The sequence below is a fragment of the Chiloscyllium punctatum genome, chromosome 7, assembly GCF_047496795.1.
Source record: "Chiloscyllium punctatum isolate Juve2018m chromosome 7, sChiPun1.3, whole genome shotgun sequence".
Lineage (NCBI taxonomy): Eukaryota > Metazoa > Chordata > Chondrichthyes > Orectolobiformes > Hemiscylliidae > Chiloscyllium > Chiloscyllium punctatum.
The window spans coordinates 61,501,290-61,514,967 of NC_092745.1; the positions used below are offsets into that span (position 1 = coordinate 61,501,290).

A 13,678-nucleotide genomic window follows, 5' to 3' on the forward strand; every position below is an offset into this window, starting at 1 on the left:
TGGCAGCCTATCTTTTCTTTTAAATTATTCATATTCTATTGGATTTAAAATAGTAATGGAAAAGAATAGACCAGATCTGAAAGTTGAAGTTCTAACTCGGAAGAAGGCTAATTTTGACGGTATAAGGCAAGAACTTTCAAAAGCTGATTTGGGACAGCTGGATAATGGGAAGCCTTCAGAAATGAGATAACAAGAGACCAGAGACAGTATACAGGGTATCACTGATAGAGTGAAAGGAAAGACTGGTATATGTAAGGAATGCTGGATGACTAAAGAGATTGAGGGTTTGGTTAAGAAAAAGAAGGAAGCATATGTCAGGTATAGACAAGATAGATAAAATGAATCCGAAGAAGAGTACAAGGGCAGTAGGACTATACTTAAGAGGGAAATCAGAAGGGCAAAAAGGGGACATGAGATAGCCTAGGCAAGTAGAATTAAAGAGAATCCAAAGTGTTTTTACAAATATATTAAGGACAATAGGGTAACTAGGGAGAGAATAGGGCTCCTCAAAGATCAGCAAGGTGGCCTTTGTGTGGAACTGCAGGAGATGGGGAGGGGGGAAGGAGGGGATACTAATTGAGTATTTTATATCAGTGTTTACTGTGGAAAAGGATATGGCAGGTATAGAATGTAGGGAAGTAGATGGTGGCATCTTGAAAAATGTCCATATTACAGAGAAGGAAGTGCTGCATGTCTTGAAACACATAAAAATGGATAAATCCCCAGGACCTGATCAGGTGTACCCTAGAACTCTGTGGGAAGCAAGGGAAGTGTTTGCTGGCGCCCTTGCTGAGATATTTGTATCATCGATAGTCACAGGTGAGGTGCCAGAAGATTGGAGGTTGGCTAACGTGGTGCCACTGTTTAAGAAGGGTGGTAAGGACTAGCCAGGGAACTATAGACCAACCTGATGTCGATGGTGGACAAGTTGTTGGAGGGAATCCTGAGGGACGGGATGTATGTGTATTTTTAAAGGCAAGGACTGATTCGGGATAGTCAACATGGTTTTGTGCGTGGGAAATCATGTCTCACAAACTTGATTGAGTTTTTTGAGGAAGTAACAAAGAGGATTGATGAGGGCAGAGTGGTAGATGTGATCTATATGGACTTCAGTAAGGCGTTCGACAAGGTTCAACATGGGAGACTGGTTAACAAGGTTAGATCTCATGGAATACAGGGAGAACTAGCCACTTGGATACAGAACTGGCTGAAAGGTAGAAGACAGAGGCTGGTGGTGGACGGTTGTTTTTCAGACTGAAGACCTGTCATCAGTGGTGTGCCACAAGGATCGGTGCTGGTTCCACTACCTTTCGTCATTTATATAAATGATTTGGATGTGAGCATAAGAGGTATAGTTAGTAAGTTTGCAGATGACACCAGAATTGGAGGTGTAGTGGACAGCAAAGAAGGTTACCTCAGATTACAACAGGCTCTTGATCAGATGAGCCAATGGGGTGAGGAGTGGCAGATGGAGTTTAATTCAGATAAATGTTGAGATGCTGCATTTTGGGAAAGCTATTCTTAGCAGGACTTATACAGTTAATGGTAAGGTCCTAGGGAGTGTTGCTGAACAAAAAGGCCTTGGAGTGCAGGTTCATAGCTCCTTGAAAGTGGAGTCGCAGGTAAATAGGATAGCGCAGTAGGCGTTTGGTATGCTTTCATTTATTGGTCAGAGTATTGAGTACAGGAGTTGGGAGGTCATGTTGCACCTGTACAAGACATTGGTTAGGCCACTGTTGAAATATTGCATGCAAATCTGGTCTCCTTCCGATATTGTGAAACTTGAAAGGGTTCAGAAGACATTGACAAGGATGTTGCCAGGGTTGGAGGATTTGAGCTGTAGTCAGAGGTTAAATAGGCTGGGGCTGTTTTCTCTGGAGCATTGGAGGCTGAGGGGTGACCCAGGGGTTTATAAAATCATGAAGGGCATAGATAGGATAAATAGATAAAGTCTCTTCCCTGGGCTGGGTGACTCCAGAACTAGAGGGCATAGTTTTAGGGTGAGAGGAGAAATATATAAAAGAGACCTGAGAGGCAAATGTTTCACGCAGAGGGTGGTACGTGTCTGAAATGAGCTGCCAGAGGAAGTGGTGGAGGCTAGTATGATTGCAACATTTAAAAGGCATCTTAAAAAGGAATATGAATAGGAAGGGTTTGGAGGGATATGGGCCGGGTGCTGGCAGGTGGGACTAGATTGGGTTGGGATAGCTGGTCGGCGTGGACGAATGGGGCTGAAGGGTCTATTTCCATGCAGTACATCTCTATGACTCCGAGATGTGAACGTCACTGGCTGGCCAGCATTGCTTGCCCATCACTAGTTGAGAGGGTGATGCTGGTGAGTTGCCTTCTTGAACCGTTGCAGTCCATTTGCCATTGGTACACCCACAGTGCCATTCAGGAGGGAATTCCAGGATTTTGACCCAGTGATACTGAAGAAATGGCAATATATTTCCAAGTCTGATGATGAGTGGCTTGGAGGGAAATTTGAAGATATTGGGGTTCCTATGTATCTGTCACCCTTATCCTTCCAGATGGTAGCAGTCAGGGTTTGTAAGGTGCTGGCTACGAAGTCCTGATGACTCTCTGCAATGCATCTTATAGGTGGTACACATTATTGCGGCTGAATTTTTGTGGATGTGTTGCCAATCAAGCAGGCTGCTTTGTCCTGTATGAAATCAAGCTTCATGAGCATTGGTGGATGCAGTTAAATAGGGAGTATTCCATCACTTGTGCCATATAGATGATGGATATGCTTTGGGTAGACAGGAGATGAGTTATTTGCTGCAGGTTTCCTCGTCTCTGGCTTGCTTTTGTAGTCACAGTATTTATACAGCTATTCCAGCTCAGTTTCTTGTCAATGGTAACCTCCAGGCTTTTGCTCAGCACTTCCATGTCACACTCCCAACCATGTCACCATTCCCCATCCCTCCCCATCTTCAGTCCTGACCACGTTTTTTAAATTCATTCATGGGTTGAGTGCATCACTGGCCAAGTCAGTTTTGTTACTCATCCCTAATTGCTTAGAACGCAGTTAAGAGTCAACCACATTACTGTGGTTCTGGAGTCACATGCAGGTCAGACCAGGTAAGGCTGGCAGCTTCTTTCCCTAAATGACATTAGTGAAACAGATGGGTTTTTCTGACAATTGACAATGGTTTTATGGTCATCATGAGACTCTTAATTCCAGGTTTTTATTGGATTCATCAGTCATGGGATTTGAACCCAGGTCCCAGAATATTACCTGTGTCTGTGAGTTAACAGTCCAGTGATAATACCACTGTGTCTTCATGTCATTCCTGTTATGTGGCTTCTCAATTCCGAAATCACACTTAGCACAGGCTAACTATGTGTAAAATAAATTACTTTATATAATATCTAAGAAGACATTTGGCGTGCACAAAACTATCATTTGGGAAATGAAAACACTGGAGCTATGGTGCGTTCTGATTATCACCCTGATTAGCACTTGACCTCTGGACTGGATTTATTGATCTTTCTGGCTGGAAAAGAACACAACTTCAACTCAATAATACAATATATATGGCACAGGGCTTCTTCCCTAAAATACACTGTACGCATCATTTGGCCTATTTCCTTACATCCCTGAAACATCTGGAAATGTTCCAAAATAAAAGCAGTTATGGAAATACAAGTTGTTACAGGAGATGTACTAATATTAAACACAAATTCTGTACATGAAAGCATTTATATCATGGGACAGATTTCAACCTCTTACCCCTGTGCACTCACTTGCTATGCTTGTGAATCAAAGAATGTCAGACTTCCTTATGTGTTTGCCTCCATGATGGTTTGATTCACTCTATTAAAACTAGTTTGAATGTTACTGAAAGTTATGATCAGGTGTTTGATGGAACTGGTATTTCTCTTTGACTCTATTCACTCCTATCTTCCTCTCAGCCTACCCAATAGAAAGAAAATGCAAGATAACCAAACAATTAAGGTTTAAATATAGCACCTCAGCAAATGTGTTTTCTTTCTGTACATATTTATCCTCCCTTTAAGGGCTTATGGTTCCTTAGCTTCTGGTACTTGCCCATCTCTACACTGGAATTAGCTACTACAGAGCAGACCAAAAATAAACCTGAGACACCCCCTTTTTTTCAGTGTAGTTTCAGGGCAAACTAACATATGCAATTTCCTGTACAGCCATTGGGGGAATTCATGAACATCTAGATTTGAAAAGTGTCCTTATTTTGGTATGAATGAAAGAGATAGGTTGTAGCACAGAATATATCTGCTGTCAGTGTCTGAGATTAATGAGGATATTTGTCTTTTTTTCAGATTACGTACTACATTCAGGCCACCCCTGGTGTTCTCCCGTATATCACCCGTGATATTACTGGACTCTCTGCTGATCTCTGTAAAGTCTTTGAGGCTTGTAATAAGTTTCTTGAACAAAATAAGGATATGGACAAAGTAGTTTTGTAATATTTAAGCAATGTGGGCAGGGTACCTGTTCCTGCCCAGTCTGCATCCCAGTATTCCAGGGAATTCATGCAAGAGGAGCTAGGTTGTGGGATAAATGAGATATCGGTTCAGTTTTGACCAACTGGAATTCAAATTCTAATGTTAAGTTCTTTGGGTTGTCATAGTGCATAACTTTTGTATATTCTTGTACTAATAGCACTGTTGTTGGATAATTGAGGTTGAACACAAATGAAGTACAATTATGCAATAACACATCTGGTTCTTGGAAACTACTATTATCTGATTAGAGAAGGGATCACTGCAATAATTTGTAAATTTGAGTAAAGTTTATGTACAGAATAATAACTGCCTCTTGCATACAGCAATTTATTACAGATTACCAGATTTAATTTGTTATCTTTTATGATTTTCAGAAGAATGAACTTTAAAGATGAATCAATGAGGAATTTAGAACAACTGTCGTTGATAAAAGACAATGATGTTTTTAATTGATGATCATGTTACTGATCATTGAGCTCACCAGATATGTTTTTTTTGGATATGTACAGTGAGATTTTTTTCCCTATTCTTTACAATCTGCCAACAAATTTATGACAAGTGTGTTTTCTGTAAAGTTAAATTTGACTTATTTTAGTCTCGAGTTGGGAGTGTGGATTCAAAAAGGTATTTTATCGTTAAGTTATAATCAATTATCCTTATAACTGGAACTGGAATGTTAGTGCTACAACTTAGCACTGAATCACAGATCAAAAAGTTAATTTAATCCTATAGGAGAGTCAGGGTTACTGACAGTAAACGGATTGTGTTGATTACCACAGGGAATTTCCATGGGGACTGTGGGAACCAGATTTCCTGTAAATTGGTTCTGTCATTTGAAACCCTAAATAAAAACACTGAACCTTGATTGTTGATGTTTTATTGATAACTAAAACCTGCAATGAAAATCTTTACAATAGAAAGATAACAAATTTAATATAAAATCAGCTAGTTACAATGACGAATAATTCAAGGGTTATGTATTAAGTCAAACGTCAGTTGCTGTTTCTGCAGTGTCATTACAACATCAGACACTTGCAAGTGACTGATTGAAAGACTACAGTAAAGTAATTCAATTTTGCGTCACTGCCCTTATTTATTCATTTTTAATAATGTGCACACTTTCTGCACAACAAAACTTATGAATATTTTACATTTGGGAAAGTGTCAGAGGTTCAGCTAAGGAGTGAACCATGATAAAATTCAACCTCCAGTTCCACTGATGGCTCAGTCAATGAGCAGCTGACTTGAGGGTCCAGGTTTAGATTCCAGTATCTTTAAGTTAGAGGGGAAGAGAATTATCTCAGTGTTCTTGTTCTCAAATATCTTGATTAGACATATCTGCATTGCCCCAGCTCCTGCAAGTTAGTAATTTGTTAACACATCTTGTCAAGACTCAAACATGAATAGCCACATTGGATGAGGTGCTAGCTCATGCCTATTGCCCATGGAGTCCTGATTTGTAAGGAGGAGAGGGTGAAAATGCTAAGGAAGGAAGTTCAATCCTTACAAACACCTAACCCAAGGACATTGTAGAAGGAAGCAGTGACTAAAGGTGAAACCCACTCTAGCCCAGTTTTCCAGCTGGTCACTCTGTAACAAACAATTAAACAAACAAAGGAGAATTTTTCAGCAAAATTCTCATGGTTGTTTACATACGATTCAGTACTTCATTCAGGCTTTCAGTTGATGTTTGAAAGGATTTTATGGAATGTTACCAACATTCACATGCCACAACTTTTATTAAAGCAGCTTGAATGTAAAATAGAAAATATGCCAAGGTACTTTTCAAAAGTGCTGAGCAAAAGTGAAAATGGAGCCAAAGAGGTGGATTTTAAGAAGAAGGCAAGGGATTTAGAAAGCCAGAGGCATGAAAGAATAGAATTCCAAACAGTGGACACCAAGATGGCTGAAGGTCACAACTGACTATGAGAGGAGGATAGCTAGGTTGCTAGTGACAGAGAAACAGCATGAGCTAGGAGTGAGTGGTATTGCGCTGGTGAAAGTTATGGAGCGTTTTTTGGTGAGGCCATGGTGTGATTTAACTTCAAAGGATAAGACCTATGAATCAAATATTGAGAGATCTAGGAGCCAAAGCAGGTAGAGAAAAAAGTAATAATACCATGACTTGTGAATGTTAGGCTAAACACAGCAAAACTTTGGAGATGCAAGAAGAAAGATTCAAAAGAATATTTTAGAAGAGGCAAATCTGGATCTAACAAAGGTATGAGGTGAATGCTTCATATGGGCTCAGGTTGTAATAGTGGGCAGAAGACATCAGAGGTGGAAGTAAACAGACCGAGACTACTGGGAATTATCAGCATGGTTTAAAATAATAAAGATCCTAAGAGTCCCTGACTCCAATTGCACTCCTTGCCATGGTTACATTTTTATCTTTCATTTATTAATCTCACTCCTATCAGAAGCTATTAATGGTATAATACATCACACGTAAAATCTGAATTTCTCACTTTGTTAAAACTTATTAGAAAATACTTGATTGACAAGTTTGCTCAAATTGCTAAATTACCAATCATGACAGAAATTCATCAAAATCTTTAATATTTCACCAAACCACTGCACATATTTACACTGTTGGTAGGGATGGGTGTGGTTTGGAATCATCAAACTGTCTTTCAGGTTAATCTCAGTTTAATAATGTTGCAATATGTTTTCTCTGTAAGTACAGGACTTGGGTCCAAATGCTCAGAGTAACATAAAATGACTATTAAGATTTTTGAAAAGAGAGTAAGACTATATATGTTCTTTGCATTTTAAGCAAAGGACAAAGAGCACGGCGGAGGTGGGCAAAGCAGGATATTAACACGAGATATTTGTGTAGCAGGCACAATGGGGGCGAACAGCTTCCTATGTCATAACTGCTGTGATTCTGTGACATCTGAGGTTTAAAAGTTAAACTAACTTTTTGAATTTTACACATTTTCCTTATTTTCACTGAGTCTACACTGCTTACTGTCTAGAATACTGAGCGCTCAGGGCCCCTGTCTGTGTGCTCCCTGGTGTGCCCCACACAATACCTTAAGCGCAAGAATAAACATTTGATTAGACTAAAGTCTATAAACCAACCATCTAGTTTATTACACAGCAAATAGACAGATGAAAAGTATTAAATAAAAATGGCATTATTTACAGTAATTACATTCCTTCCTATTCTCTCAATAACAAAATCACAAATGGTTCACTCCTTGGGCTGATATTCAATATTAAGGTGAATCTCGGGGCATGCTTACTGGTCAGCTTTACTAGACACATCGGTGTCATTCTTGCCCCATCCCAACCTGCTATTGGGAAGAAGTCAGCCTAAGTTATACTGTTCAACATTGTTTTAATGCATTATTGAAATAAAGGACATCAAATTGTTTGACTCAATTGCATTTGACATTCAGCCATTTACATCATTCCAAATGATGTTTTCACCAAAAATACAATGAGAAACAGACACTTAAAAAGTTCTCCAGGATCTATGGTCTATGAACAAAATGAATTTTTAGTCTCTTTACCTGAGACTAAAGTATTTTGTTCTACCCGCTTCATGCTATAATAAACCATTTATCAATTTATATTCAATTACCAATGATTTAGGCATGTCCAAATAATGTCCATATGGTCAGTTCATCTCTCCCCTGAGCTATTATCTATCAAATGAACTGGCATCTTGTGTAAATAATCCTGAGTATTTTTAAACCATGCATGCAATATGACAGCAAGACCAAAACCTAATTCATCATATTTTGTAGTGCTTCATTTTGTGTTGCACTAATAGATATCTCTGAGGACTTTAGTTTTCAATGCTAGCAAAATTAATATTTTGACAGAGTTATTCATGATGTATCTTATACATTGGGATGTTACACTGATGGATAAATTGGTGTCTTTTGCAGACAGTAGTGAGCATCACTAATTGCTGTGTAGTCCTGAACAATTTGAAAGCATTACTGAATGTCTATTAGTTTCACGAGGCCCCAGTCTTCTTTAAAATGCATTAATATATATTTACCTTTTGCAGATCTTAAGCAGGTTTGTTCTGTATGACCAATTGCTTCTAAAACATGCTGGTTACTCTGTATGACTGTGAGGAACTTGAATGACTTATGCATCTTCAATAGAGTAACAAAACAATCTAGTTTGTTTGCCATATGGACAGTACAGTTTGATTCTGAGGGAGCATGAGCTATAAGCCTGTTCTGCCTACTTCTAAATTATTGTTTTCTCCAACATTATCTGATGTTTTTATCCAAATTTGATGATCAAAAGAGAGATTCTGCCTCTTGAGTGAATGGGACAAGTGAGTGATAGAGGTAAGACATATGGAACATGAACCTGTAGCTATAGCTGCCAATGTTTTTGAAAATGTTTGAGTTTTACAATCAGAAACCTTAAAATAATTCACACTTAAATGTTGGGACTTTGAAAGATTCCTCTAAGTTGGTCACAAAGGATCCAAAATGAGTGGCAGTCTGTGTTAACAGGTTTGTAATGTCAAGCATCAGTTGGCTTCAAAGAATTTGTGTGAAATCAGTGTCATAACATATCCAAGCTTGCACTGCAGTCTGCTATTTAGATTTATCACTACTGTGTGTCTAGCTGATGTCTATGCGATTTATGAGATGATGGCTTTCATTTGCACTTCTTGTTACTTCACGAGGGCAGATGAGCAAAAGAGAGTCAAGGTCTCTGTTTCTTGGGAAATCTGAGAAATGTGATTGCAACTTCCTGACTGAGTAAACCTGCTTGCAACACTTCAACAAAACACACCTCAATCTCTCATGTCTGGCAGCCTTTTTTGCAAAGTTTTATAATCAATATTTAGAAAACTATCTTTGGTATCAAAATCTTAAATTTTAATCTGTACTAAATTAAGAAAATATTGAAAGTTGATAAGGTTGTAGCTTATAAATATTACAAAATGTAGCTAATAATTTCAGTGGTTCAGAAATAAGAACTTATAGCTCAGAGCTTTAAAACGATTTGCCTGCTAACCAGGACTGGTTAGTGACATACAAAGACTCTCAAAACAACTGTTTACGATGTGAAGACATCGTTGTAAAAACTGTTTCTATAATCTTGAGGTAAGCGGTAATAAATCCTGCGAGTGCTGTACGTTCGGATGTTTATCAGTCCCCGAAACCCATTAGTGTAGCTGCCTTGCTCATGTAGATGTTCCACTGTCAGAGTGTAGGTAGGGGAAGCCTGCAGCAGTCGAGTGGTGGCTTTCCATGATTCACCCAGACCGACAGCCTCAAGCTGGAAGGACACTGCTTGCCACAGTCCCCGACAAAGATTTAGCATGTCTTCTACTAATGGCTGTGTGTAACCATGAGTAAGCACTTCTTTTGGCCATCCAGGAGCTATAGTTACAAAAGGAAATATTTCGTTGATGGTTTTGATGAATTGCTTTCCCTCAATGTATCCAGGGGTGCTAAAACTACCGTAAGAGAGGTCCATGCTAACCCATACGGGCTTGAAGAGAAGGTGTGCTGTGTAAGCCTGTTCAAGCAGATATAAGGTTGGGGCCAGTGCATCCTGGGATTTTATCTTCAAGTAGATGCCCCAAGGCTTGGATGAAGTTGAGATCCAATTTAGAGCTGATTCCAAGGGAAATTCCAATCCCTTTTCCGAACTTGCTACCACTGGTGTGGCATCATTAGCTTTTCTCTTCACATTCAGAATAAGCATTCCTCCAACATTTCCTTAATAAATTGAAAATTCAATATTTACATTTTCAGTTTTACAAGACAAACAAAACCACACCATGTAAAAAAAAATCAGCCCACACAGACAATAAATTAACAAAAATTGATGAAATCATTGATCAACTAGTGATACAGTGCGTCTAATCTGGGGATTACAGAGATAAAGGTTGAATTCAATGCTAGGCATTCCAAAACAGGCATGTTACGAGGACCCTTCATTCATCCATCCAGCTGCTACCTTCTAAGACGGGTTACACCCAAAACATCGACTTCTCCACTTCCTGATGCTGCCTGGCTTGCTATATTCTTCCAGCCTCCTGCTTGTATGCCTTCTAAGACGCAGCCAACTATTTATCCACACTCCGTGTTCCATTTCAGGTACAGAAATTACACTGAATTTTTTCAAATTTTTTGTCCAAAATAAACCTCTTTATATTTGTAAGTCTGATTTTCTATTAGGGCATTAACTCCCACTATCCCATTAGTGTTTCAGCTTGCTGAAGTCTCAAGAAAATGAGCTATGAAAATAGCGCTCAGATGCAGATAGCTATGCTTTTAAAATGATGAGGGATGTGAGGCAGTTTTAATTCTATTTATGTAACAATGGTAGTACCTCTCAAGTAGAACATTTGCATCCAAGCTCCACTCCGGAGATGTATGCACAATATGGACTGATACTTTAGTTCAGAGTTGAGGCAGTGCTGCATTTTTAGAAGATCTCATCCCATTTGAAGGAACAAGAATCTTGTGTCCTCACCTAACAGAACTAAAGCAGATTAGTATGATCATTTATTTCTTTGCTGTTTGTGGGACTTTGCTGTGTGCAGACTGACTGTCACATTCACCAATAAAATAATGACAATACTTATTTCCTTTAGCAGGAAAATATTTTGGAATGTCTTGAGCAGTAAAATGAGTTGTATAAATATGAATGTTCTGTCTTTAACAAACTGGATTTTTCATGTGACAATTTCAGTAAAGACTCAAATTTTTAAAATCTGCATTGTGTTAACTTTTAGTCATAATTAGCATTCATTATCTTGAAGTGGATGCTATCTAGATTGTCACAGTAGTTGGAGAGTCTTTGGAGGATAAAAATGGCTGGGACCCAAGACTAACTCTGCAGCCTTGGTTGAGAGTCCTCTCACATCCATTAAACTGCTGAAGTAGCTGAGCCCCAGGCAGAACATTGCATTCTTGACAGATCTACTTCTCCGAACTCTTCTTTCAATTGCACAATGTTTTTCAGAAAAGGGTTCTTGAAGCATGCTTACAGTTTCTGCTATTGATATGTTAAAGGCACCAGATGATTAACACTTTTATTGGCCAATAAGAAAAGATGTTTTTTAAGGAGGTGGAAGCATTTTTAAAATATATTCTGTATATCCTGTCACTATATAGTTAATGAGTTCTATGTAGCTGGTGAGTAGGCATGGAAGTACCATAAGCTGGCAAGGGCTATAAAGGGTATGGGTGAGGGCCAAAGATTGAGATGGAGTGTATGAAAGGACATGGGGTGGATGGAGGGACACAGATTGGCATGGACATTAGGAGGAGCCATGGGAGGTGATTGGAGGAACATAGGTTAGCCTGGACCATATGAGGAAACATATTGGAGGGAGGGATTGGTGAATTGGTAGGAGTTGAAAATTGTGTGCATGTGGAAGCTGTGGGGGTGTAAGGAGTGACAGCTAGAGGGCCTTGCTGTTTTCATTATATCTGAGAAAAGTCTCAGTGCTGAGGTGGATCCGTTAAACAACTCACCTTTAGCACATGGAAGTTCGTACTGATGCCTCTGAACTCTTGGTAACTCTCAACAGCACCTTCCCCTACAATGAAAACACCATCTTTGCCGGCACATTCTCCTGAGGTAGACCAGCTAAACCAAAGATATTCCCAAATCCTACTACACTCCTCAAAGATGAAAATCCAGTCCTTTATCTCTCTGCCAAGGTCATTGTTAGATATTGAAACACCTAAACTTCAACGGTCAAAGAATAAAGACTGTAAATAGAAGATAAAAAAAACTGCACCATCATTATTTCCAGTCACATTACGCAACATTTTCTCAGAACTTAGGCTTGCAGATATTTGTGATTTCTCTGAAGTTTGCCTTTTGTACCCTGATCATATTATCAATGTTACAGGCAAGAAAGTATCATCATTTCTACTTAAAATAAATAAACTCTGAATAAGCTCAAAATAATTGCAATTCTAGTACATGCATCATAGCTTTCAATTGGGGTTGATCCACTGCACCACCTTGTCTCCCTTGGCACAATAAACATTGTCACTTCCAAAATCTGGGCTGAATCCACACTATTTGGTCATAGAGTCATACTGCACAGAAGCAGACTCTTCCGTCCAACTCATCCATGCCAACTAAGTTTCCCAAGCTAAACTTGTCCCACTTATCTGCATTTAGCCCATATCCCTCTAAACCTTTCCTCTTCATGTACAGTTAAATACTGTACCTGCATCTACTACTTTTAAAATCTTTCTCCTCACAACTTAAAAATACACCCCTTAGTTTTGAATTTCCCCATTCTAGGGAAAAGATCTTTGCTATTCACCTTATCTATGTCCTTCATGATTATATAAACGTCTATAAGGTCACCCCTCAAACTCCTCTGCTCCAGTGAAAAAAAGTCCCAGCCTATCCTTAAACTGGAGTACTACAGTCCTGGCAACATCCTGGTAAATCTTTTCTGCACCCTCTCCAATTTAATAATATCCTTCCTAAAGCAGGACTACCAGACTTGTACACAGTACTCCAAACTGATGAAATCAAAGTCTGCTTCTTCTGTTGGCTCTGAGGGTCAGAGATTGTAGCAGTTTATACTAAATGCATCGATTGAAGTTAATTAACTACAATTGGGAGGTAGTTGACTGGATTATTACTCACTGACATGTAGAGGAACACCTACTGACCCAGGATGAGAGTCAAGCTAGGAGCCATATACTTGTAATTTACTCTGAATAAATTTATGAATGTAATGATTTGTTCTTGTTTCTTCCTCCACCTGGATATCCAGGAGGACATTTGCCTGTGGTATACGCCCACTGTCCAAAAAGCTCGTTATTAAAATTTCACTCAAAAATATTGGTACATGGTAGTTTTTCTTCTAAAATGGGGTAAAACTATCTCACTGAGGCAAGATAGAGGGGGATTACTCTAAGCCAAACCTATTAAAAACTAGTGGAATACAGAGCACTTTTCTGTGTCTAAGCTCAGCAATGTTAGATTTGCACGTTCAACCAGCATAGATGTCACATTACTCTGACTGTTTCATGTCCTACCCGACCTGGGACAGGGTAGGTTTACTTTGTATGCCACTTAGAATCAGGATCTCCAAGCTGTACATCACACAATGAAACTGTGCTCCTCCTCCACCTGCATGTGTATGTGTTTCTGTTTCTGAATCAGAACCAGAAAAACATAAAAGTACAATAGTACAAAATTCATTGAACTGGGGCAA

General features: G+C 39.0%; 2 protein-coding genes across 5 annotated transcripts in view; one reads left to right on the plus strand and one right to left on the minus strand.

The window, feature by feature from the left end:
* The window catches only part of acot11a (acyl-CoA thioesterase 11a), an 80,674-nt gene extending 75,332 nt beyond the window's left edge, over positions 1 to 5,342 (plus strand). For all 4 annotated transcript variants that reach the window (XM_072573750.1, XM_072573753.1, XM_072573752.1 and 1 more), the window contains one exon: positions 4,303 to 5,342. In XM_072573750.1, coding sequence (XP_072429851.1) covers positions 4,303 to 4,449 — 147 coding nt within the window. In that variant the 3' untranslated portion in view covers positions 4,450 to 5,342. The remainder of the gene's footprint in view (positions 1 to 4,302) is intronic.
* Positions 5,343 to 5,367: 25 nt separating this feature from the next.
* Positions 5,368 to 13,678, minus strand: part of fam151a (family with sequence similarity 151 member A) — a 36,809-nt gene continuing 28,498 nt past the window's right edge. Inside the window, exon 8 of the mRNA XM_072573757.1 lies at positions 5,368 to 10,196. Coding sequence (XP_072429858.1) covers positions 9,529 to 10,196 — 668 coding nt within the window. The 3' untranslated portion in view covers positions 5,368 to 9,528. The remainder of the gene's footprint in view (positions 10,197 to 13,678) is intronic.